The 27,099-nt window shown below is 46.8% G+C and overlaps 1 protein-coding gene across 28 annotated transcripts in view; it reads left to right on the top strand.

Moving 5' to 3' along the window:
• The window catches only part of CELF2 (CUGBP Elav-like family member 2), a 718,856-nt gene extending 705,480 nt beyond the window's left edge, over positions 1-13,376 (top strand). For 18 of the 28 annotated variants that reach the window (XM_036227159.1, XM_036227131.1, XM_036227123.1 and 15 more), the window contains 3 exons: positions 826-1,023; positions 5,302-5,445; positions 8,521-13,376. In XM_036227159.1, coding sequence (XP_036083052.1) covers positions 826-1,023; positions 5,302-5,445; positions 8,521-8,648 — 470 coding nt within the window. In that variant the 3' untranslated portion in view covers positions 8,649-13,376. The remainder of the gene's footprint in view (positions 1-825; positions 1,024-5,301; positions 5,446-8,520) is intronic. The other 10 variants (XM_036227075.1, XM_036227067.1, XM_036227118.1 and 7 more) reach the window with 3 other exon arrangements.
• The last annotated feature ends 13,723 nt before the right edge of the window (positions 13,377-27,099 follow it).

Below are 27,099 nucleotides of genomic sequence, written 5' to 3'. Positions count from 1 at the left end.
AAAAGAGCAGCCAGGATACAAGGGGAAAAACCAGAAAGGGCGCTGGCCGACATCCAGGTCACAGGGTGGCGAGCCAAGGCCCCGCTCGCAGAGGCCTGAGCGCGCGACGCGGAGCCCCCTCACCGGCAGGGCCCCCGTCACGCGGCGCTGTTTCGTGCTGTCACGCGCGCGCTGCTGAAAACCAGCGGCCCTTCCCCGTCCAGCCCTGCGCGCGGAGCCAGCACCTGCTGCTCTCGCAGTTCGGGGCAGGGCCCACGCGCTCCCTGGGCCTGATCCTTCAGCAGCCAGGCCGACCCAGAGCTCCTGGTCCCGGCACCCTCCTCCTGGGGTCCAGGAAAGCGGGCTCCGGAACCCCCAGCTCACTGGTTCGTGGAGCACAGAGCTCGTCTTCCCTGCCGTTTGCTTCCGGGGGAGGTGTTATCCATCCCGGGCTCCTCGAGGCGCCCAGGAAATGGTTAGATGCGCAGATGGCGCAGGCCTCGGCCGGGAGCGACCGCACCCGCGTCGGCGCTCCAAGAGCAGAAGGCGCTCATTCCCAGCGACGACCGCAGTGCTTGCCAGCAGCACCCTGCATGGACTGAGACGTGCCGTGTCCCTGTCGCACCCCGGCCGCTGCTGACCGTGGCCTCGGGGGCGAGGGGTCTTTGTTGCTGCCGCTGTCTGTGTCCTCGTGGCTTTGCTTCCGTGTGAACCCCGCGCCGGTCCCCCTGGTGTGCTAGCTGCATGTTCTTGCTGTTGTGCTTGTGTCAAACGGTTCTCACTTCCTTCGGAAAGCACTAATGAAAAGTGCTGTTTCTCTTCTCTATTGTTGGGTTTTTTGTAAAGTTGCTCAAATGCTCTCAGGTATGGCGGCTCTGAACGGAGGACTTGGCGCCACGGGCTTGACGAACGGCACGGCGGGCACCATGGACGCCCTCACCCAGGCCTACTCAGGGATCCAGCAGTACGCGGCGGCGGCGCTGCCCACGCTGTACAGCCAGAGCCTGCTGCAGCAGCAGAGCGCGGCCGGCAGCCAGAAGGAAGGTAGGTGCGCGCGGCCGGGCCCGGAGGAGCCGGTGGAGCAGCAGCGCCACGGGAAGCCGCTGCTCCCTCTGCCGCTCGTGGGTTTTTTTTTTCTTTTAAGAAACGTGACAAGGCTACACCATATGTTTCAATCTTCTTTTGGGTTCTTCTTTTCCTTTTATCTTTTTCATCTACATCTTAAGATGTGTTTCTCACCCACTGTGCCTTTACACACTTACTTAGTAGTCGCTGCCGCCCCAAAATGGCCAGGGAGCCCCTCTCCCAAATCAGCATTCTTTCTCCCCTTACACACACTGCTCCCCAGTGGGAGGAGGAGGGGGACCCAGTTAGCCCTCTGGGTGGAGCCCTCTCCCCCATAGGCTCCCTGGTTCTCGGAGCCCACAGACCTGCCTGTGGTAGGCGCTGTGTCCAGGTTAATGATGTGATCCACTGTTAAGACTGCCCTGGTCTTTGTTTAATTGGGGGTCTTCTGGGGAAGCAAATAAGTGATTGATCATCTTGCTTCCCTGCCAATAAGGCAAATGCAGGAAGTTAATGGTGAGAATAAATTAAAGCTAATTCTAAAGTAGTTAATGAGCCAATCCAAATAAGAAGAGCTTGTCTCTTTTTTCCTTTTGGTTTCTTCTTCCATAATTGAAGTTGCTTTAAAGCAAAATCTGCAACATACTATTCTTAGAATTATGCTTAGATATTATGCTCAGAATATGGGAAAGAAGTTAGAATGGGGAAGAACTGCTGAAGTTTTTTTAATTTCTTTCTCTTTTTTACCCTCGCCCCATAGTTCCAAACCATTTTTTGCTGAACACAAATTTCACCTTAAACATGGTATTTGATAAAGAAATAGAGTAGTTTTACTTTGTAGCGTTGTGGATTTTAAAGGGGACACAGCTTTAAAGATATTCATGTGTAAGAAAAGTTTTTCCTGCTTATAAACAACAGCGTTAAAAATTTAAGATGTGTGAAAATCTTAAGTTAGCTTCCATCATTTCGGCTCTCTCTTTACTCTTGGTTGTGACCGTTGTAGATTTCTTAGCACATACACAGCTCTTCAGACAACTGCTTCCCTGGGCATATGGAGATGCTATGTCATGAATACATGACTTCCCAAAGAAAAGCCTATGCTCAGGTCCCTTTTTCTAAGGTCTGACTACCATGGCGACAAATTAAAGCAGTAGGGGGGTCCTGCAAGATAATGGTACCCTCAGACGAGACCATAACAGCCAGTTCCCCCACATGCATTCTAGAGAATGCTGGTCACCTCTCCGTTATCCAGCAGAGCTTTACAGCAAACTACAAACCATGCGTCACTGAGAAGACACCACCAGGAGACTCAAAACGTGGCGCTTTACAGACAGAACATGGGCCTTGAAACACTTGTCTCAGCTGATGCCCCCCAGCCCACTGCTCTCATTTAGCCCCTGCCTTGGGTTTCCAGGATTTCCTAAGCAGTGAGTAAGCCCCAGGGATTAACGTAAAATAGTTTGAGATGAGGATTGCCTCGTCCAGATCACGCGAATTTGGGTCTGCAGGCTGCCGGAGCGTGGCAGCGTGGCTGGGGGTTTTCAGTTCTTCTCTGGTGCGTGCGTGCTCAGTTCCTTTCAGTCACCTCTCACCTGCTCATGCTGCCCTTCTAATCACGTTCTTCTGGCCCAGCTAACTTGAGCTCAAGAAATTTATGCCATCTTAATATTAGTTTATCTAAAATATAATGTAAAAATAATTTATACCGGGAAGAAAAATAGATCCCATACTGAATTTTACTATTAAATAGCTCTTTAAATGTCCTATTACGTAATTCTGTCCTTTAGTCAGGAGAGTTGAAAGTCACCTTGATCTGTTTAGTCACGTACCCGGTGTGTTTTCCAACAGGAGCACGAGCTGAGCTGGTGTAAACATTTTCCCAGGCGAGCCTTCTGAAGGGCTAGGGCGGCCTAGAGAGCTAACCCCAGGGAGGCCGACCGCCTTTCCCGCCCTCCCTACACATCCTCTGCCCTCTTCCCGCGTGTACAGGAGGCAAGTCACACACACACACAGCAGGTCGAGTCTCAGACACCCGACGGGAAGCTGGCAAGTGCTGGCCGCCTGGGACAGACACCCCAGTGCCTTAGGCTGTAGCAAGTGCCCTGTGAGAAATACAAAATATGGACAACTCAGCAGCCACGACCAGCGACTTAACACACAGAACCTTCACAAGTTAAAGTAACGTGTGCTGGGAGAAATCTGAGGGATGCGTGGCTTGTCAGCCAGTTCTTGCTAAAGGGAGGAATGAGGAGAATAGTGGAACCTCAGATTTGTTTGTTTGTTGCCCTAGGCCCCTGTGGCAGTGGCTTCCACTGCACACGGGAGAGGTGGTCCACAGCAAGTCACCTTTCACTCATTTCAGTGCAAACAGTGGTACTGGTGTGCCAAGTCTCACTAGTCCTTGGTGATGGACAAAACCAGGGACTCCATAGTAGGAGATGGCGGCATTTTCCTGGGACCGTGATGACTGAGGACAGAGCCGCCCTGGGGTCACCCGTCTTCATATTTCCGCGGGTCCCCGTCTGGCAGGGGCACGTTCGGAAGGCACAGCAGTCTAGCACGCCAGGATGATCCCAGCCTCCTCAGGGACCTTTCGCAGTTCATAGAAACTGCATTTTCTTCCCAGGCTTCAGGAGGTGAGAGGAGCCCGCAGTTCGGATTGGGTCCCACTGATGCTCATTTGTGCCTCCACCTTCGGATGGGACAGTAAATCATGGTAGAACCAGATAGAGCAAAGGGTGGGCATGGCGCACACAGCTTGCTCAGAACGTCCATGTCCGGTATTTGGGCTTCGTGTCTGTTCACATTTAGTTTTCCTTTTTTAAAGGGCCTTTTTTTTAAACCAGGAAACGTTTGGGGACCAAAGCCTGCGACTGGGTCCCTTTAAATGCAGCCTGCCTCCCTTGTGCTGGAATGAGGCTGTCTGTGGAAACTGTGCCAGTGTGGAAAGTAAAAGTGGTCACGTTGACACTTAGAAATGCTTCGTCAATGTGGCTTCAGACATCTGTCTCAGGAAGTCGTCTTTCTGAAGAGTCCCACCCATTACAACACTTCTTGTATGATTTTTTAAAAAGAGAAATTTGGTTTGACTTTCGTTTGTCAAAACGTTGATCCCTTCTATTTGTACCAAGCTCTTTTTATCCGTTTTCCTTTTCTTCCCCGTGCACATGGACTCCCCCCGCGCCCCGCCCGTCACCTTACAGCAGCCTGTGCCGAGGCTGCACAGTGGGGCCGCGGCCCTGGCCGCTCTGCTGTGAGGGCCAGTTAGGGGCCTGGGAACCAGCCGCACGAGCGCCCTGCCCTCCCAGACGCCGTGCCCAGAGCACAGCACCCCAGAGGCATCGCACCCTGCGGCCTCTCCGGACCTCTGGGAAAGGCACCTTTGACCCGGGAAGCATCTTACCTGCTGTGTCCATCAGGTCGTTCGGGTTCCCTCCTCTCTCCTTTTTGCTGCTTTTAACCTTCAGATAGTTCTCGTGCAGGTGGCTGGAGCGCTGTGAGAAGTGGAAAGGAACTTAAGAGGCCATGTCTTTCCAGCCCCCATAGCTCAGCTCTTCCTCATGTTGCCTTTGTTTCTAGTGTTTCTGGAAAGCGATGGGTAAGAGTGAAGAGCCCGGCTTGGCTTAGTCTGACTGGCTGCTCCATCTCATGCGTTCATGTTCAAGGCTAATTCTCGGTGGTACAATTCCTATTACGGTTGTGAAACTCTAGCTACCTATTTTTCCCTGCCTTGACTCATTGCCAGTCATTCCTAATAAAGATGATTATTAGACTGTGTGTTAAGAGATTTGGCAAATCAAAACGGGATGGGTAATTAGGTAAATGATTGAGAAATCCAAGCAGCATTACTGCCATATCCATTATTCTAAATTGCTACAATTTGCTTGGAAGGCACAGGACACCCTCTCCGCGGAGACAGTGCACACATAGCACAGAACGTGGCCGTCTCCCCAGCGGCCCCCCATGGCCGCCGCCTCCACCCCCACGCGTGCTCACGTCGAGTGAACAGACGTGACCCGCAGATGATCAGTACAAAGGAAGCCACTCTTCACCAGCGTCTCTTAGGAAGTGAAGAAACTCCAAAGGGCGTTTGCTTTCCTAAAAGACCCAGCAGCACCTGACCCGGCACCTGACCCGTCACCGTCTCTTCGTCCTCTCCCGGTGGGGGCGGGGCTGTCTGTCGTTAAAGCGGTCCTCAGAGGTGGGAGCTAAGAGGTGAAGAATACCTTACTGTGATTTTTTTTTTTTCCTCTTTAGGTCCAGAGGGTGCAAACCTCTTTATTTACCACCTTCCACAGGAGTTTGGAGACCAGGACATTCTGCAGATGTTCATGCCTTTTGGAAATGTTATCTCTGCTAAAGTCTTCATTGACAAACAGACCAATCTGAGCAAGTGCTTTGGTATGCAAAAGAAACCAAGCTAGACTATTACAGCATCGCGCCCCCCACCCCCCGCACCCACCCCCAAGTGAGGCGGCCCGGGAAGGAAGCTGTAAATGGCAGAGGTTTCGGAAGTCAGGGTAGGGCCTTCCCTGTGCGGCAGTTCCCTGGTTCTCTGGATCCACGTGCGCAGACTGGGCAAAGTCGCTGACTCGGAGAGGAGGGGGCCGTAGGAAAGGAAGGATCTGGGAACGTAAAGCACATGCCCACACAGCGGGTGACGTTCTGCGGGGCACGGTGGATGGACGTGCCGCCTGCGTGTGTATCCTGATCGGTCCCCGCAGAGCCACAGCAGTGTCTCTGAACCTCACAGATTGCACCGCAAGCTACCAGATGGGAAGACAGTTAACAGACTGTGGTTTAGTCTGTCCTGAGACAGGATGGCACTGCGGCCACCGTGCCACCAATCCCTCACCTTGCCAGGTTCAGTGTGGCTCAGCCACTGTGGCGGCTTGTGGCAACACGAGGCCCGGGGGGCTTGCCGCGCAGTACACACGGGCTCGGGCAGGCTGCCACCCGGCTCTGCGTGCAGGGGCGGGTGGGCGATGTGGCGCACAGCCACATGGAGAGCTGCGTTGTGCTGAGCTTCAGGAGCCAGAGAAGCAGGACGAGGTGTGTGTGCAGGGGCCGGCGGGGCGCACGGGGAGCGCGGGAGGGGCAGGTACTCCAAGGACACGGGGAGGCCTGGCCTCAGGGGCCCAGGCTGTGGCGCCCGCCCGCCCACTCACCCTCAAGCAGCCCGGGCTCTGCCCCCCAGGACGTTTTTTGCCCCAAGAGAGGCGAGCGCTCTGCCTGCACTGGTGTGTTGAAGCGGGAGGAGGGTAGCTATTGCTCGTGTTATTTTTCAAACCCATTTAGTCCCCAGAGTGGTTGCGGGTTTTTAGGCAGAATGTTCAGAGTACATATCACTCACTTGACAAGTTCTGGCCCAGGTTGAGAAGGAAAATCTGCGTGAGTTACTCCTCCAATTTACTAATTCACATTGGTGGGAGGTATAAACAGCATAAGACAAAACAAAGCAGAACAGACAGGGGCCAGAGGGAACTGTGTGGTGGTATAAGGAACATCAGAGGCGGGAGCGGTGGCCAGACGGCGGGAAACGCAGCTTGGCACTTGGCCGACTGGTGATGGGGCAGCTGGACTGTTCCGGCTGCTAAAACGCCATTATCGTAACGCCTTTCGAGTGTCGGTGCTATCGCCCGGGACGGTCTGAGACGCCTGTGGTTATGGGAATTGGTGCGCCTGCCACTGCAGTCACGGTTTCCCCCCGAGTGGACGGGCCGTCAGCCCGAACCCGCCGCGCTGCCGCCGCTGCGACAGGTGTGTCGGCCCCTGGCACTGGTTCAGGAGAGCGCGGGACAGAGTAAGTCGTGGCTCGGGCTGCGTGTGTCTCGCCACGCGCTGACCCTCGGGAGCGCCCCGCCCGGGTTCTGGGCCAGACTTTTATATTCCTCATCACCAAACGGTGTCCTGGGCGCATCTGGAGGCTCACTGACAAGGGATTGAGCGTCATGGCTTGATTTTGAGAGAATACTCACTGCTTTGGAAAGAACTCAGCCCACAGCTCCTCCACCAGTGCGCGCGGCACCGCGAGCCACAGCCGTGGGCGTGCGCAGTCATTCGTGTTTAGCGTGACAGGCCGTGTTTTCGGTTTTTGCTGGAAGCCGTAGCATCCCATGCTGAGGTTTCTCAGTGAGCCAGTGTAATTTCTTGGGGTTCCAGGTTTGCTAGTCATAAGGTGGTACCCCATTCTGTCCTAACCTCTTGGCCAGTTCTCGTGATCCATTTCACCCCTGACCCATTTCCATTCTTTGATCATCTTTGTACTCTGGATAGAAACCCAGAGGGAAAGGAGAACGTCTGAGCAGGTATCTTGGATTCAAGATCACATTTATTGGAAATCAGATTTCACAAAAAGTTAAACTACCATGTGCAATACTGCCTGCCTGTGAGAACCCTGCTTTCTACTACCTGCTCGTGTTTGTCAGCTGAGAACTCTGCTAACGGTACATTAATGTCCTTCTCCCTCTAGTTTTGAGGAATTTTCTCTTTAGCTCTAAACTTTAATAGTAGGTAGATGGAGAAGCTTGGTCTAGAACCTTCTGAAGAGCTGATGTCCAGTCAGGACAACAGCTTCCTTTCACCACCAGCGGTAAGTAGGGACTGTGCAGGCCCAGCACTCCGCACCGGCTCCGGCAGGCTTTGCAGGCACCAGCGCCCCAGACCCAGCGCTGGCGTTGGATCAGACTCTGTGGAATCCTGCTGCTTAGTCTTTGCGGTTAGCACCAGTTTTTTTTTCCAAGTCACGCCCTTCCGTCTCTTATGGTGGTGAATGCTGGAGCAGGGAAAAGATACTGGGGACAGTTAGGCCCTGAGCTACCTAGACCGTTTATTCCCCTAGACTCTCGGGAGTACAGAAGGAGATCAGTTTCTGTCCTGCTGAGCTCAGTGGCGCTCTGAAAACGGAAGCTGAGATGCGGGGACGACCCAGCATTTCCCCCCAATCATAACTCCAAAATGCTAAAATTCAAGTGTAAGTTATTCTAGAGTTAGTTCACTAACTCCATCCTGTGGCCAGACAGGTGCGGGCTCTGTGGCATGCACAGGGACCTGGACCGACCCCGTTGGCCAGCCCAGCCCTTAGTTATCCTGCCCTTTGAGCTCACCCGGGTTGAGCTTCTGGGCCCTTCCAGCCCTGGACTGTCTCTCTGTGCCCCGCGTAGATGAGCAGCGCCCACCCGTGCACCTGGGTTCTTGCAGAAGGATTCTAAGGGGCTTCACTGACATCAGTGAGCAGAGACTCGAGCTCCCTGCAGAGCGCTTTCTCACCGCGCCGTCGCCCAGCCAGCCAGCCTTGCTGCTGCTCCTCAATGGGCCTTCCCGCTGTGGCCCCGAACACGTCCGCACCTGGCCATGGGATCAGCATGTTACCATTCGCATTACGCCGTCCAGCTCTTCCGTGGGGCCCCGGACCCCCTCTCTGCTCCAGTGCCACTCCATCTTGATTCCCACCTGCCTTCCCCTTGTGTTTTCCAGGTTTTGTTAGCTACGACAATCCAGTGTCTGCGCAAGCTGCTATCCAGGCTATGAATGGCTTTCAGATTGGCATGAAACGTTTGAAGGTCCAGCTGAAGCGCTCCAAAAACGACAGCAAACCTTACTGATCCTAACCCCAGAGGCTCCCTGCTCTTATTTTAGCTTTCTTAGGGTAAGTCCCACGAGCCAGCCTGTTCTCGACAGGAAAGGCAGAGGAGGACCACATTGCCAACTTTTACCAAGAGAGACGATTATTTTTACAATAAGGCCTCCATTTCCCCCCTGTCCCCCACCCAGTTTGCCATATTTAAAACTTGGGCTACCTTGTTTCTATCGAGTAAACTCCTCCAGTTGTGCCACTGTATTCTCCTTTGTTTTGCAATTTGAATCTCCTTTTACCTTTTTTGTTGTTTTTGTTTTTGCTTTTTTAAAGAAAAAAACATACACAAATAAATGACATCTTGAGAATTTAAAAGGCAAACAAAGGCTAACGTGCACTTCTGACTCAGACCCCTGGTGCCCGGCCTGTGGCGTTCGCCCCCAGGAGGGCACCAGCTGTTGAGAGGTCGAGGCGGTGGCCTAGCGCAGGAGAAAAGCCAGGAAAAGCACTTAAAACAATACGAAATGTCTTTCCACTACATTTGGTTCGTTTTAATAAGCAGGATTTTATTTTAGGGTTCAAAGAAACATGACATTTATTGGTCAGGTTATTACACTGGTTGTCTATTTTGTTATTGTTTTATTTTAGTTCTTAGAAAGGATTAATGTAAAAAAAGATTTAGAGATCTGTTTCTTAAAGCTACAGGGTTTAAAAATAAAAAAAGGAATGAAAATACTTGATGTTTCTTGAAAGATAAATTTAATAATAAATAATACATAAATAATACATAAATAAAAAAGAAAGCCACAGGCCTGTAAATTTTATTTGTAAAAAAAGCATTTCTATTTTTGTACAAAATTTTTACTGCCTCAGAAATAATGGAAGTTATTTATTGCCTATTGTTAACTTATTGGGTACCTGAAGAGCAGTTCTCTGTGCTGGCTAGAGCCTTCTGAAGTAGTCTCTAGAGGAATCGTTCTAGGAATGGGCTTTTTTTCACCGTTGAACTCTAGGCCTGAAGTTCATGCTTTATCCTCTTGTCGTTTGTATCTGTCTGATTATTTTGTTCGTAACTTCCATTATCTAGTTTACAGTTCAGTTGTCTGACTTTCCCGTATGTTACATTCGTTGAAACTGGATCCTCCCCCTGTCCCTTGCAGCCCCTCACCCCAAAACACTCAGAATCCATCCCCTCTCCCTCTCCGGATGGATTCTCTTGGGGTTCCATCGTGCTGTGGATAGAGATTGTAAGAAATGCAAATTATGTGGATGGCTCATAGACTCCCTAATGACCTAAGATTTGCATTAGTTTTTCTCCCGCACCCTTAAGAGTGATTTTGTTGCTGCTGCGTAGATTCTGTGTAACTTTTTACTCTCCCTTGTTTTCTCCCTAGACATCTTCATGCCCGTTAGTTCACCGTTTGCCTAGCATGTCCCTGTGGCGTCTCAAAAAAAAAGTTTCATCGTCCCGTCATTGTTTCTGATGTCTTTCTGACCTCACATCATATTTGGTTCTCCTACTGACCTTTGATCTAGTTTGACCTTTGAAATTTGCATGTGACCTCATCTAGCTATGAATTCTGGGAAGTCAATGTGAAAAACATTGCTGCATTCATGCAAGACTGAAATTTATTATTAGAAAAATTATAGAAAAAAAAACCTGTGGCAAAAATGTTTTTTTTTTTTTCTTTTCATAAAACAGACTTGAAAGTATTATACAGGGATTGGCATTCTTCCCGGTCACTGGTAACAATAGCAATATGTGTCCAGGGACACAGAATGTTGGTTTCTAACAGACTACTTCCAAAAACAGTTTGAGAAAAAAACTGTCTGATTTTAAGTCTCTAGAGGTCTGTAATAGTTTTTACATTTTTCAGGCAGTGTAAAGTTTTTTGATAAGGCCATTTTAGGTGGCTCACTTTCTCATTAAGATATATATATAGAACCACTTTTTGTAGATTAGTATAAGAAAAATATTTACCCTGTTTTGGGGCAAATGCTACCTATTTGTGTCACCTTTTGCTGAACTGACTCACAGTTAGACAATCCATGGTTTAATGCACATGAAATTACCTATATTTTATACTGTTTCAATGTACAGGAGGAAGGTTACTGTAAACTGTGTTGCGTTGGTGCTTCTGTGAATTAAGTTGTGGTTTCATCATGAGTCTTATGGTCTTAATGTTCTTTGTTGATAAGACAAGTTTAGAATTGGTTTGCTTAAAAAAGAATTTAAAAAAAAATGGTTTGCTTAAAAAATTTCATGTGAGGGAGAAAAAATACCTATTCCAGAATAAGTTTTGTGTTGGCTTGTAAAGCATTGATGTCATTTCTTTTTTTTTTTTTATTGTGGACTATTTAGATGTGTTTGTGTTCAGCAAAATGTGATTTTTTTTCTTTTAAAGAAAAAAGTGAAACTACATAGTGCCAAATTCCAAAGGTACTTCCTTCCTAGAGCTTCAGTGTGTTTCTTGTGAGAAGTAATTTGATAACATGGGTATTTTATTATGTGTTTTGTATAAATCCCTAATATTTAAAAAACAAAAAACAAAAAAAAAAGGTTAAAAAGTTTGTTAACTTGCTATCCTGTGGTCTTGTTGCCTGAAATTGTTATCGTTCGTTATTTCTCTATGATGTTTTTTGTAAGACATTGTATAAGTGCCCATGTCTCACTTTTTTAACCACTCTGCACATCGATGCTGTGACGGCAACCTCACAATGTATTTTCTTCATTATATATGGAAACCTCTAAGGTGAGAAAGTTTTGAACTTTTAACCCTTTCTACCCAGAGCTATCTGGAATGTTGATAACTTTTTATACTGTCATGATTTTAGTTTGTTTTGGATTTTGTCATCACATATATCTTCTCTGAGTTGTTTTTTGTCCTTACTACTTTAATCCTTTGGTTGAGAACCAAAAGAAAAACTCCACGAGGCACATCTAAAGGAAAAATATATACTTTAACCCTAATTTTTTCCTATACCATTTTTTACTTTTGATTATTTCTGGTCATTTAAAAAAACAAAGTTCTGAATGTGCTGCTGGAATTCCTTCTTCAGGTTAAAAACAGTTTACTCAATAATCCTGCTGAGGGGGATGGTTACTAGATTCAGCACCTAAACTTTAAATTCTATATGCTTTTGAGATCAGGTTTAGTGGTATGGTCTAGTTTAGGATATTTTCATATACCTTCCAGTTAAATGACTTTGTGATTGGGTGGTACTTTTGCTTTTGTTTCTTAAATACTCCTAATTAATATTTCTAATCAGCCATGTGCTGGGGATTCTGACCCCAGCGGATGCCTCTGAAACAGCAAGGTGTCTGGAGTTAGCAGGTGATGATAGTCTTCTCCGTCTGTATTTTAACTGAGTACATGTACTGAGCATACGAGTAAAACTCAGTTCTTTATCACAGTTACTGACCAAATATCTAGCATCAGTTCCTGCTGCCACTTTTTAAAGTGCCATGCTATTTTGATTTCCTGTGAACAGATCTCTTGCTGTCTTGACAAATCCCAGTGTCATCCCTATAGCGCCCCCCCTCACCCCCAAACTCCCACCTTTCTGAAAGCAGGTCCTGCAAGCTTCTTTGTCTCTAATGGCGTTCAGAAATTGCTGGCTCCCTTCCGTCCTTGTCCCAGTCACCACCCTGCTTGGATCAATGTGTGTGTGGATGTGATAGCCCTGGGATGGAAAGAACTAGCCTCTAATGATGCAAAAAAAAAAAAAAAAAAAAAAAGTTTCCTTCTTATAGCACATGCACTTATAATGAAATGATTTGTATTATCCTCACACGTGTTTACTACTGCTGGGGCCTTCCTTCATCCTTTGAGGGCTATTTTGTACTTCCTGCAGCAATCAGCTGAAACGTCATCACACGTCTCATATATAGGATATGGTGGTGTGTAGAAAGCATGCATAGGGACGCAAGAGAACACCATTTGAATTAGATTGTTTTGTTCTGAATCTCTTACCAATTTCTACATAAATCTCAAGAAACATTCTCCACTTTCTTCACGGAAGCAAACTGCCGTCTTTTCCTTTCACCCACCTGCATTAGAACTGAGTGCAGTTGACAAGAGGCTCAGGGCGGCACTTTCAGTTGAGTGGTTCTTATTTTGCAGGCAACCAAGACACATTTAGGGGGAACTTTTTTTTTCCCGTAAAAGTTTCATTGTTATGAAGATAACCCTTCTCAGAGACCAGCTGTCCTTCTAGTCACTTTATCTTTTACTATCAAAAGGAAAAAGCTGCAAGGGTGCAAAGGGCCTGTGCCAGAAGAAAAAACACACAGGGAAACTGCTTTTTTAAAAAATCAAGTGTATAGTCATTTTTAAACTAAATTAGAGAACTGTGATAAAATGGCAGTCCTCAAGGCGTAACAAGTTCATCTTTCTTTCACCATAGGGGTTCTAGTTCTTTGGCTTGTGCTACTCTGGACTCATTTTACTATTTGTTTTTATTATCTTAAGTGCTAATTAACAAGAAATAAAATTTTAAAAAAAAAACCTGTAGTTTCATTACCTTTTTAAATAATGTCATACAAAAAATGTATTTGTGTTTTTTTGTGCTGTGAGAATGTTTGTAGATTAATATCATTTTGTTTAGAATTACAAAATAGTTTTTAAATATTGTCTGAGAAAAGCCAAAGTTAATGCAACCTAGTGGAAACTGTAAGACCATTTGAGTATTGTTTGTTTTATTGATGCATTCGGATTTTGTTGTTTGATGGAATTTGAGCCAAAAAAAAAAAAAATACACAGGCTTTCCTATTTCTACAACTGATTGTACTTATGCATTTTGTACCAGTGGAACTTTTTATACTGGAGATTTAAAAAAAATGGAAATTTTTGTGGCTTACTCTAGTGGGCCCCCTGACAATGACTGATTTCAAGTTTGATTTCTGGTTGATAGAAAGAAAGTTGCTTTTCTTTTGAGAATTAAAAACTTTGGCTTGGTTTCTTTTTTCCCTTTGCTTATATCTAGCATTAGAATTTTGTCTTAAAATACAGCGGTAAGTTTCACTTTTTTATTCTGTATTGTGCAATTACACAATAAGGTAATTAGATTTAGAAGTACTCAGTCACTTTAAGTGGATAAATGTATTAGTTAAAACTTTAGGGGTTTGCTTTTTTGCTGTTTAGATCAAGTTTTTTCTGATTCTTCTGTCCTCATTGTGAACATAACCGTGTAGTTGAAACAGTCAAACTTATTTTTGTAACGTATGTTATTGTGTGATGCAGTTTTTTGCTTCTGTCTCCAATATTAAACCATTTTCCTAATACTTGTTTCTCTCTCTGCGTGTTGTATTGTTGGTAGTCATTATATGTTGGTGATACATCTACACACATCACTGTTTCACGTGTGTTTTTTTTCTATATGTTGTGTAAAAAGATACAGTCGATTCCACCTAAGTGAATATCTGATTTGGGGGAAGGGGAAACTGCACACCACCCACCTCTGCTTTCCGTACAACAGCCCGTTTTAAGCACTGCTTCTTAGATTTATACTTGTTTCTGTGATTCACCTGAATAACTAACTACCTACAGAGTTGGATTTGCCGAGACCTCGCAGGGTCTTTTGCCCACACTGGTAAATGTCACCCTCACGCCTCCACTCTCTCCCCTCACGGTGCATGTGCAGTGCTTAGCGGTCATTTAAAACTCCCGCTGCTTTGATGCATAACCTTAAGAAGAGAAGCAGCAGAACTATCTACCCACAAGTCCAAAGGCATAACATCACAGCCAAACTCTCCTTAGAAACCAATCACATTGTTAAAAGAGGTGCACTATCAAGGGCAGAAAAAATAAACTTACCTGGTGAATAGAAGCTGTGAAAAGGGTTAAGTATCTGTTGCCGTCCACCAAAAGAGATGTATACAAAAGAAGTAATTTAAATTATGTATTTTTAAGAGCTACCTGAAGCCAGCAGGGACTTTTAATTATTAAAACCAATGGAAGAAGAAAGAAATATCTCCAAGAGCTCAGATGGACGCCCCGCTCCATCGGGTGGGGTGGGAGGAGGGAGTTTCACTGCTCTCCAATCCATTTCCAAATGAAAGCCAAGAGTGCCCTCGGCGGCCCAGCTCCCTCCAGAATGAACCCACACTTTTTCCAAAGCCTTGTCCCCCACGCTCACCCCACCCCACTTATCAAAAGGAGAGCTAATGAAAAAACAATTGCTTCTACGCCCTCTAAGACTGAAGACGCAGGGCCCTCCCGTTTCTGCCCATGGCTTACGCTCAGGAATCTGACTGCTCTCCAAGTGCTCTTAAGAGATTCCACTGATGTCCGCTCCCTGTGTCTTCTCTCCTCCTAACTCCGCAGATGCGCAAGCTCTGACTCAGGCCACCCAGCACTGGGCAGCTTTCCTCCAGCTGCCGAGGAGAGTTCCCCTGCAGGTGCCCCCTGCGGGACCTCCGCCATCCTCTGGTTTCAGCCTTTCTGACCCCTAGATTGTCTTGTCCAGTCAGCTCAACAACAGAGAGGCCTGGAGAGGTGGAGGAAAGGAGGCTCTTTTCCCCCATAGGCCAAACACCTCAGTGAAGTGACTCCTACCAGCTCCAAACCCGCACAGATGGCAGCTGGCCTCCTGCCAACACTTCTTTTGTAAATCTCATCACAGCCTTCATCGGTTTGCCTCTGAAAACCCACAGCTTACATTAGTGGGAAAAGATGGCTAAGGGTTGATATTTTGGGGGGTGGAGGGTGAGAGGGAGGGGAGAAGGGGAAAAAGAGGATAAGCAATACCAAGATGCAAGTGTTTATTTTTAAAATGTGTGTGTGTGTATATGTATGTGTATATATATGTGTGTGTATATATACATGTGTAGATACACACACACACAAAATTTCCACCACTTGCCACAAGGCAAAATACTCAAGCTAAGTAAAAGAAGGGAAAGACAGCCAGTTTTATTGTCCTGGAGAAACAAACTAATTCTCCAAAGGAGGGAACAAAAATGCAAGTTCCCTTAAGCACCGACTTTAAAGCTGGTCCCTGCCTGAACTCGAGCTTTTCATCCTGACTGTGGAAAACGTGGCTGCAGCGCCAGCAAGGTGTGTCTGTGCCACGCACGGGCCACCTCGGGCCATCACAGGACTGTCCGCGTTTACCTTGGTGGTGGAGCCACCCGTCTGCCCAGCCCGCAGCAGTTCTGAGCAGTCCATGGGCTGGGACTCTTAGCTGGCAGGCCAGGAAATACGGTGAGCGCAAACGTGCTGTGAATCGTTCCTGATAAGTGAATAAAAAACATTGTGGCAATCAGCTTATTCACTTATCAGGAATCGACTGTTCTGCTAATTCGCTGTTTTTGTTTTTCATCTCCGTTGTAGTTCACTATTCTTGCTGTGTTCTGTTTTCTCCTCTCATGCTTGGGCAAAATCACTGGGAATATTATCTTCATGTGACCATGAAACGTTTATATCGAGTGAAAATGATATCTAACAAAATCTATGCACTTGCTATCAGGAACACAATACTGGATGTGTCTTATATATATTGAACTATATAGTACTCGATTTCTTAAATAAAGCTTAAGAAAGGACTCTGTTGTGTGTAATGTTAATGTGACTATTTTTGAAAGCAGTGTTTCTAAGGGGTATTTTTGTTCTTTTAAGTCTTGAGTGATACAGGATATTTTTCATTAAAATTCTACCACTGGCTTTATGACTTCATATTCAATAAATTACCTTTGGAAACAAAATGGAGTGGGGGGAAGTTCTTGTGAGTGCATTTTAGCAAGAGACGTCTGGAAAAGCCGTCCCCTCACTGGCGTCCGTGGCGGACCTCCACACCGGGCACCGTGGGTGGCAGAGCGGTGCACCCCCATCCCACCAAAAGACCCCTGGAAAGCGTCCAGAATCTGTCCTAACCTAGAAAACCCAACTGCTTTTCTGGATGTGATCTCTTTAGGCTCAGAAGTAAGACAAAGGCCTATCCAAGAATAATGCTGGTTTGTATCAATGCTTTTCCAAAACGACGTGACACAAATCACGCTGCTGGAGAGCGATGGCGGTCCTACTCAGGACCGCAAGATGAGAGGAAGCAAGAGAAGGTGTTTGATCATTCAGGATGAGAAGGGGAAAGTTTCAAAGCGGGCTGTGAGGCACACGTCCTGTAACAGTTGCAAAGCTTAAATGGGAGCCTGTCGCTTGGCCCTTTGAAGGAGCATTTTTGAAATTTTTCCTACAGGCCATAAGTTTGAACAGCATGACATTTTCTGTTGGATCTTCTAGCTTTGGGGTTTTATGTTAGATTTGTTTTTCTTGCTTAATGTTTGATTCTAAGAAAAAAACTAAACTTCTTGCAAAATGGCACAGGCATCCCAATCCTTCATAAAACAAATCTTAGTCATCCCTGATAATGAGGGACAGAGGAAGCACGGCTAATGAAAATACATGGAAACTTCCCGTCTCTGCCCCCTCCCACCCCAAACCCCCTCCTCACGAGTTTGTCAACAAAAACTAGTGAAAGCAGGGACCAGAGAAAGAGCCAACAGTAGCGAAATCGGAGGGTCCAGATACACTGCATTTGCTGGAGCCATGCAGCTGGGGTTGAAGGGAGAGGTTCTGTTTCATTTTTTAAGTTTAACAATTTGAAAGCCACTGATCGACATGCACTGGGCTCGAGTGGCAAGGAGCTGGCTGCAAATGGAGGTGCCCTAGGAAGTAGCTTTTCATAGTCTTGCCTTGAGCAATAGTACCGTAGCTAGAAAGCATCTTCTTTTATAAAAAGAACACATCCAAGGCAATGATGGGTAGGAGAGCTCTGAGCCTCAGTCCGAGAAGAATGAAAGCCAGCGTAGTCCCCTCACAGTCTGCAGCCCCGATTCAGTTGACCCCCACCACTGACCTCATCAGCCGGGAGCCACGTAACGGTAGACCCAGCTCCGAGGGCGGCTTGGCCCGTCAGACAGGAGCTGCTTTGAGGAGAACACTACTACACTTCCTCTAACCCTTCTCTACAGAGCAGCAAAGCTGCCCTGAGCCAGCTTCCACCTGCCTACATCCAGAGGGCATTTTAAATAAAAACATATAAATGCATAGTAAAGATGTTACAAGTTAAATACATAAATATAACAGACATACTGTGTTCTGCAACTGCTCGATTATCACTGAAATCCCAGATGAGTCTCTCCAGTTGCAAGGCAAGTGCTGCCTCTCTCGAGAAGCTGGAGCTGAAGCTGGAGCCGAGCTGCAGAAGGCCCCTAGCAGCGTCCTTCGGGGGCCACACTGCCTCGCTCCGGACGCCGGCTCTACCGCCAATGCCCACGTAGCCATTCTGTGCCTCACCTTCCTCACCAGCAAAATAGGGGCTAAAATTAATACTTAGGGTTGTCACAGGGATTAACTAAGCCACACGGAGCACGTGGACTGGGTCATCATGCTATAAGTACTCAGCACAGTTAGCAGTCGGTAGCAGTGCAGTGTCTGCGGACAGGGTGAGCCGAGTCCCCCTCCTCTGGCCTGGCCATTACTTTCTCCTGCCAGGTGTCTTCTCAGCCATCCCTGTCTCCCTTGGCTCCTTGGACAACTATGGGCAAGGTCTGACCAGAAACCACAGCTCCTCCAGCAGAGATCTCTGCACCGACAAGTTCCAGAACAAGCTGATCCCCCATGAGAAACCGCAGCCCGGAGACATGTCCACCCCACAGGCTAGCACGCCCGCACGGTCCTGCCCCAAGTCGGCACCAACTAACGCCACTTACTGAGACGGAAACCAATTCCTCACTGCCTACCTCCAAGTCCCATACTTAGAAACGCCCAGCTGAGGCCAGGTTCCAGGTGGGCGTGACAGGATCGCCTGGCGAGCGGCCTGTCTGAGCCTATGGGTTCCATGCCCTTCCCGGCCAGAGCTGTGTCCTTGGCTGTGGCCACCCTGGGAAAGGCAGTGGGCAGGGCGCGAAGGCCTGCAAACGGCCAAGCAGCGCGCTGTCTAGACCACCACCCCATCCTCACCCCGCCCCCAATTTAACCAATGGTCCCTGTAGACTCTAGAAAAACAATTTTGCTACTAAAAGCATGAAGATTAAAAACAACCGCTTTAGAAGAGGGTCTCAGAGAAGCTCACCATGATCTAAGCTTTGTGACAAATATTTATTCTTTGGAATCATTCTCTCCTCCCATCTCTCTGCCCCGCCCCCACATCCGCACGCTGTCTGCGATGCGTCATAACATTCACTATCTACCGCGCTGCTCACGTGTTGCTTACGTCTGTCTCCCAAGCCCCAGGATGTGAGCTCTCTGAAGGAAGTGACTGTGGCTCACCCATCCCTGTACCCGCAGCGTCCCACGGTGCCTGCCATGGAGCCAGTGTTCAAGAAGGGGGCTGGGTGGACGGTGGCTGGATAAATACAGCAGGGAACCGTGCTGGGGCTCGGGAAGAGTGTGCCTTATTAGATGGGCAACTTCGGGAATCTGTGCAGAGACCTGATCGTGCTACGGGCTGAGGATGGTGGAAACATGAGGCAAAAGGGAGGAGCCACTGCGGGAGACCTGGATCGCAGGTGGGGACGAAGAACGCGCGCCTGCTTGTGAGTCCCAGAAACGCGGGTTCTGCCTTGTTGCCACAGAGCTGATCCCCCACCGAGCCACGAACGGAAGGCCCGCAATTAAGTCAAGCTGCCTTGGGTGTATTGTCATCTTTTTAAGATAGATTTTGTACCCTCTCAGGAAAGTTTTATAGCTAAAAACTGTCCTTAGATGGTTAACATCTCAGAGATCAGAGAAGCCACAGAGCTGATTACAAATCAACAGAAAACTATGAAAAGGCACCCGATTCTGAGGCATTACCTCGAAGCAAATCAACTCCCTTTCACCCTCTCTCCCAGTTGCAGCTGCTACTCAACTCGCCAAGTCAGCACCTGGAGCAGGACGGGGCCCAGGCCGGTCCACCAGCAGAACAGTACGACTGAGTCATTAAACAGCCTCGCAAAGGCAAAAAGTCCATGCCGCTGCTGCCACTTAGCTACACATACCAAAGACATTGATGTGAATCCAAGCGGTCAACAGCTACCATAGAGACAGCGCGCAATCCACTCATCGTTCACTTGTTCAAGAGACAGGCATCAGCAGCTACCCCATGAGGCACCCCACAGGGGCTGGGAGCTCGAAGGGAAGTGATAGGTGACACCTGATCCTGCCTCCAGGCGTTTGCCATAATTAGCACATCTGCCAAATAAGAAGAAACCCTTCAAACCAGTACGAGTGAATGGCCCAGGCATAACCCCTCTGTCCCCACAGCAAACATGGTATCACCACGGTGCCCACACGGGGTTACACACTGAGGATCCGCAAAGAGATGGCAGCTCTTTCCGACTTCCTAGTCCTCAGCTGAGCTCAGTGCTACCCAGACACTGTCTCCCTGGCTAGAGCTTAAAGGTCTGTCCCAGGGGAGAATGAAACATACCGGGTGATGGGGGCAGAGGAGCTGGCTCTAGAGTCTTCTCGACACCAATGTCTCCCCCAAGGGCGGAGCTGCGCGACGCGGCCCTGGGTACTCAGAGGCGAGTCTCCCCGCTGGCCGACTGTGTGGCACATCCCCACGAGCCTCCAGAATGCGTTCCGCCCAAGAACGTCACCCTTTAAAACCTAGGACCTGAACAAATGGGGGCCTTCCCATCACGGAGTGCAGTGAGGTGGTGAGGAGACCGGACAGCGGAGACAGCCTCTGAGTGGGTGTGGGGGTACGGCATGGGGGGATGCCCTCCAGAGCCGAGGGCACAGTCCCCATCCATACCTGTAGCTCCATGGCCCCAAGCCCACCAGCCTGCTCTCCACCCCATTCCCGCTCTGCCCACCTTCCCCTCCACTGTGACTGTGTCCTCTGCCATCCGGGCCTCCCATTCAGTTTCTCCTCCAGAGCTAGACCCCTGTTCCTAGTATCAACTTCAGCCCATTCACGGTAAAATGCTGGTGATCCATGCAAGGCCCCCTGGTGCCCTGCCCTGTGCAGAGCAGGCGTCAGGGCAGGACCCGCAGTCGGGCCTCGCTGTCCCTGAGGGAGAGGTGAGAAAGGCAGCCCTCTCAGGGAGGCTGCAACAAGCCAAGAAATGCTGTGGGCTCTGTCACTGAAGAAGGTGATAAGAGCGGCACTGCCGAGACGGTGACAAGGATTGTTCCTGACTTTGCTCCGCATCACAAGAAAAACCAACAACTATCCATGGACAAAACACCACGGAGAGAAGCCCAGAACACAGCGTGAGGCTGAAGCACCCGCTGCGCCACAGAATGCACGAGAAGCATGCAGGCAGCTGCACGCTCACGCCACACAGCGAAGCCTCCCAAGCCTACAGCTCCTACAGGAGGAGAGAGAGCCCAGGGGTGACATCCAGCCCGCCCCCCACCAGCATGTCACTTTGTGGGAGTCCCTACTCTGGTTTCGGCTCCTGGAGACAGCAGAGGATTCTGACTGCGACAGAGGGAGAGAGGAAGGGAGGGAGGGAGGGGCTTCCAGCAGCCCGCGCCCTGGCAGGCAGAGTTCCCCCTGCGGACCCACACAGACTCCCAACCAGGGGCTCTGCTCATCTGCAAACCAAGCTGGTGACACAGTCTGACCAAAGAAGATGGCAGTGTTCAGGTGTCACTGCCTCGGGCTCTCAGATGAGGAGTGGTGCCAGCCAGCCGTGGAGCCTGGTCTGCCCACACCCAGAGAGAAGGGGGTATGGCTCCCAGCCCCTCTGGACCAAAAAGCCTATCAGGAAATTTGAGAGGTGCCTCAAATGGGCCCTCCCTGGCCAGTCTAGGCAGAAGGGCTGAGTCATGGCTCCACCTGCTGTGGAGGGCAGCTCACACCCCACCTCACAGGAAGAGCTGGTGAGAACACCTGGAAGCCACTGCACAATGTAGCAATGTTTGAGTGGAGACAGGTGGACACAACTGTAAAGCCAGCGGCCCTGTTCGGCCAGGGAGCCTGGGCATGGAGGGCCTCAGCCAAGACCACAAACACAGAGCTTTGGTGGCCTTGGAGCTGCTTCTCCTGCTGTGCCCAGGCGGGGAACTAACTCGCAGTCTCACTGCTGAATACAGCGCACACGGGCAGTGTGCAGCCGCCCAACAGCCCTGCGTACGGTGGCACTTTAACAGAGAGCAGAGGCGACAGCTCTCCTTGTCTGAAGCGCAAAACCAACAAACACCCCCATCTGACCAGGATATCCGGGGGACACCTTTGCCTGATTCGAGTCCCCAAAGAGCAGGGAGGCAAATTCACAGCCCCACCTGCTGCTGGGATAGTAGCCAGTCCCAACCGTCCAGTATACCTGACCAGAGAATCCAGGCAACCACGGAGCCCCTCTTACAGCTTCCTGTGGCCAGGAAGCCAAGCCAGCTGCCCTACGCAGCTGCTCCTACCTAGTGGCACCCTCTACTCCTGACCTAGAGCTCAAAGATTTGCCTCCCCTAATAGTAATGCAGGGAGGAAGCAAGAGAACCAAAACGTTAATCAAGCTACGTTTGGAGACTGCAGTGTGCTGATCGGCCCTGCGGCCAGGCCGGGAGGACACCTGCAGGACGAAGGGAGATCTCGGCAGAGACTGCTACCAACCCATTTCTCACACCTGTGAGGGGGAAGCAGGAGAAAAGGGTCTTTAAGTGGCGCCCTACACAAAGAAACCCATTCATCCCCTATGGCTGAAACTACAGGGGACCTATGGATTAAAGGCTGGGACCTGCCGGCAGGCCTTTCGAGCTACATGTTCTTACCTTTTCAAGCTACATACTCTTCCCCTGCCCCTTGCTCACTGTATGCCCACATCGAAGTCTGCGAGTAAACAAAGTCTTTAAACTGTAACTCACGAGAACTAAAGAGTGACATATAAACTGAATTCCCCCCAACACTCAGGGTCCCTCTGTCTTTCTCTCAATACTCTTTACTATGTCTTTCGTAGACGAGAGGAGACCACGCTCTGTGGAGTGTGACCCGTTCCCTAATAAACTTTCCTTCTGACTCTAACTCTGGCGCATGTGTTGAATTCTCTCTACACTCTCCACCAAAGCACCCTCTCCTTCTCTTGGTGCAAGGCTTGGTCTCTCCCCACCCGACTCGGGGGGATTTACCCTGTCCTGCATCAACAGCACGCTCCACTTCTCCAAGGACATTACTAGCAGACACGTACAGGAACCCAACTGAGATGACTGGTGAAAAACTCTCTACCAAAATGAACCTTGCAGAATCTGGAAGAGGAGACTACTTACGCAAATGTGTGCACACCAGTGTAAAGAACCAAGGGTCACAAAAAATGAGGTACATATGACACCAACAAAGGAAATGAATAAAGCTCTCATAAATGACCCTAAAGAAGCAGAGGTCTATGGACTGTCAGACAAAGAATTCAGTAGAATCCTCTTAAAGAAGTTTAATGAACTACAAGAAGAGACAACTAAATGAAATCAGGATACAATGCCTGAACAAAATGAGAAGTTCAACAAAGTTCAAAACCACCAAAAAATAAAGATCCTAGAGCAAAAAAATTATAATAATTGAAGAATTCAATACAGAGCTTAAAAATCAGACTTGACCATGCAGAAGAAAGAATCAGCAACCTGGAAGAGAGGATATTAAAAATTATCCAGTCGGGGGGGGGGGGGAAGAGGACTTTAATAACCCCATTCTCAGCAACAGGTAGATGATCCAACCAGAGAATGAATAAGTAAACAGCATATTTGAATAACACTATAGACCAAGTGGCCCTAACAGATACATACAGAGCATTTTATCCATACACAAGAGGATACACATTCTTCTCAAATGCACATGGAACATCTTCTAGGGTAGACCATGTTGGGCCATGAAACAAGTCTTAGCAAATTCAAGGAGACTGAAATCATATCAAGCATCTCCTCTGACCACAATGGTATGAAACTAGAAATCAATAACAAGAGGAATACTGGAAAATTCATGAATACATGAAAATTAACGCTCTCCTGAATGACCAATGGATCAAAGAAAAATTTAAAGAAGTAATAAAAAAGTATCTGGAGACAAATGAAAATGGGAACACAACATAACAAAACTTATGGGATCTAGCAAAAACAGTTCTAAGAAGGAAATTCATAGCAATAAATGCCTACATCAAGAAGCAAAAAAGATCTCAAATAGACTATTTACCTCTTTGCTTTAAGAAACTAGGAAAAGACCAGACTGAGCCCAAAGTTAGCATAAGGAAATAATAAAGATAAGAACAGAGAAATAAAATAGAGAACAGGAAAACAACAGAAAAGATCAACCAAACTAAGAGCTGGTTCATGGAAATGACAAACAAAACTGATAAGCCTTCAGCTAGACTAACCATGAAAACAGAGGACCCAACTCAACAAAATTATAAATAAAAAATGAGACGTTACACTGTTACTACAGAGTAACTATATGCCATTGAACTGGACAACCTAAAATACCTGAGAACATTCTTAGAAACATGTAAACTGCTAAGACTGGATCAGGAAAAAGTAAGTCTGAACAGACCAATAAATAGCAAAGAGACTGAATCCATAATCACAAATCTTCCAACAAACAAAAGCCCAGGACGAGATGGCTTCAAAGATGAATTTTACCATTTAAAGAATTAATGCCGATCCTTCTCAAAGTCTTGCAAAACACCGAAGAGGAAGGAACACTCCCAAACTCATTCTACGAAGCCAGCATTACCCTGATACCACAGCCATAAAAGAAACAGTACCAGAAAACTATACCAATATTCCTGATGAATATAGTTGTAAATATTCTTTAAAAACAAAACAAAACAAAAACAGCAAACCATATTCAGCAGCACCATAAAAGGATCATGCACCAAGATCAGGCAGGGTTTAAGTCTGAGACACAAGGGTGGCTTGGCATACACAAATCTATCAACATGAGTCGCCTTAACAGAATGAAAACATATCATATGATCATCTCAACAGATGCAGAAAAAGCATGTGACAAAACTCAACATCTATCTGTTCATGGTAAAGAAAAAAAAAACTCAACAAATTAAGTATAGAAGTAACATAATAAAGGCCATATTTGACAAAACACAGCTAACACCATCTTCAGTGGAAAGGTTGAAAGCTTGTCATTTAAGATCAGTAACAAGATGAGGGTGCCCATTCTCAGCACTCCTATCCCACATAGTACTGAAGGACCCTGCCAAAACAATGAAGAAAAATAAAAGGCATTAAAATTGGAAAGGAAGAGGTTCAGCTGACCCTTAAACAATATGGGTTTCAACTTGTAAACAGAAGATATAAATTTACAGTATCAATATACATAGTACTGTAAGTATATTTTCTCTTCCTTATGATTTTCTTAATAACATTTTCTTTTCCTTAGCTTACTTTACTCCAAGAATACAGTATATAATACCTATACGAAATATGTATTAAATGACTATATTATTGGTAAGGCTTCTGGCCAAGAATAGGCTATTAGTAGTTAAGTTTTTGGGAAGTCAGAAGTTATTTGTGGGTTTCTGACTGCACAGGAGGTCGGTATCCCTAATCCCCATGTTGTTCGAGGGTCAACTATGTAATTGCCTCTATTTGCAGATCACATAATTTAATATGTGTAAAATCCTACACTCCATCAAATAACTGGTTATATCTAATCAACGAATTCAATGAATTTGCAGGATACAAAATTAACACATAAAAATCAGTAGCTTTTCTATACACTAACAATGAAACATCTGAGAAAGATAAAAAATAATCACATTTACAGTAGCATCAAAAACACAACCAAGGACATTAAAGCTCTCTATTCTAAAAACTACAAGAAATTGAAGACAAAAATAAATGGAAAAGCATCCTGTGTTAATTAATTGTAAGTACTAATATTGCTAAAACATCAGTACTACCAAAGCCACAGTTTTGATGCAATCCCTATCAAGTTTTCAATGGCATTTTTTAAAGAAGTAGGAAAAACAATTCTAAAATTTATGCAGAACAACAAGATACCAAACAGCCAAAGTCATCCTGAAAAACAAGAAAATGGAAAGCATCACACTTTCTAATTTCAAGCTATACTATAAAGCTATAGTAATCTAAACAGTATGGTATTTCATAGAGACAAACAGACCAATAATTAGAATCGAGAACCCAGAAATAAACCCAAGCATATATAATCAACTACTATTTGACAAGGGAGACAAGACTACTCAGTAGACACAGTCTCTTCAATAAGTAGTGCAGGGCAACAGCTCATATGGTAGTCACATTCTGCCCTCACAGCCAGTCACCCTGAAGGTCAGCCCCAGCAACATGCCAGCAGCAAACAAGGCCCAACTGCAAGAGGGCCCACACAATCCACACAAGGGACAGCCCTGGAGCACCTGGCAGGTGACCAGAGAGATTGCACCGCTGAGCCACACAGGACACCTTTTACATACAGCCACTCTGTCAAGACAGAAAGATAGCAGATCTACCTAACACACAGAAACAAACCCAAGAAGGCAGCCATAATGAGGAGACAAAGAAACACGTCTCAAATGAAAGAACAGGACAAAACTCCAGAAAAATAAATAAAATGGAGATAAGCAATCTACAAGATACAAACTTCAAAACACTGGTTGCAAGGATTAGTTCACATATTCATCAACTTGAGAGATGAATATGTGAACTAAGTGAGAACTTCAACAAAGAACAGAAAACATAAAAAGGAGATGGAAAAAAACAATCATAACTGAAGAACACACTAAGTGAAATGAAGAATACATCAGAGAAAATCAACAGCAATTTAGATAAAGCAAAGAATCAAATCAGCAATCTGGAAGACAAGATAGCAGAAAACATCCAATCGGAACAGCAAAAATAAAAAAGAATATTTAAAATGAGGTTAATTTAATGGACCTCTGGGACAAGATCAAGCATGCCAAAATTCCCATCATAGGGGTACCAGAAGGAGAAGAGCGCGAGCAAGGGATTGAAAACCCTATTCGAAAAAGTAATGAATGAAAATTTCTCTAATGTGTTGAAATAAAGACATACGAGTACGGAAAAGGCAGAGAGTCCCAAACAAGATGAATCCTCTTCACACCAAGACACATCGTAATTAAAACATCAAAGATGAGAGACAAACAGAGAATCTTAAAAATAGCAAGAGGAAAAGCAGTTACTTACAAGGGAAGTCCGCAGAACTATCTGCTGATTGCTCTACAGAAACTTTACAGGCCAGAAAGGAGAGGCATGAAATATTCAAAGTGATGAAAAGCAAAAACCTAATACCAACATTACTCTACCCAGCAAAACTAACATTTAGAATCAAAGAGAGCATTTCCTACACAAAAAAAAACTAAAGGAGTTCATCACCACTGAACCAGTATTACAAAAATGTTAAAAGGACTTTAAATGGAAAAGATCAAAAATATAAGAAAATACAAGAAAAAATTCCTACCAACAAAGAAAAATAGTAAAAGCAGTGGATCGACCAACGATAAAGCTACTATAAAGGTTAAACAACGAAAGGAAGGTCATTTGTAATTACAATAAAGAGATACACAGAAACACACA

This window comes from Rousettus aegyptiacus, unplaced genomic scaffold, assembly GCF_014176215.1.
Source record: "Rousettus aegyptiacus isolate mRouAeg1 unplaced genomic scaffold, mRouAeg1.p scaffold_m13_p_10, whole genome shotgun sequence".
NCBI lineage: Eukaryota > Metazoa > Chordata > Mammalia > Chiroptera > Pteropodidae > Rousettus > Rousettus aegyptiacus.
Note: the sequence above shows the minus strand (reverse complement) of the source record. Positions and strands in the feature narration are given on the sequence as shown.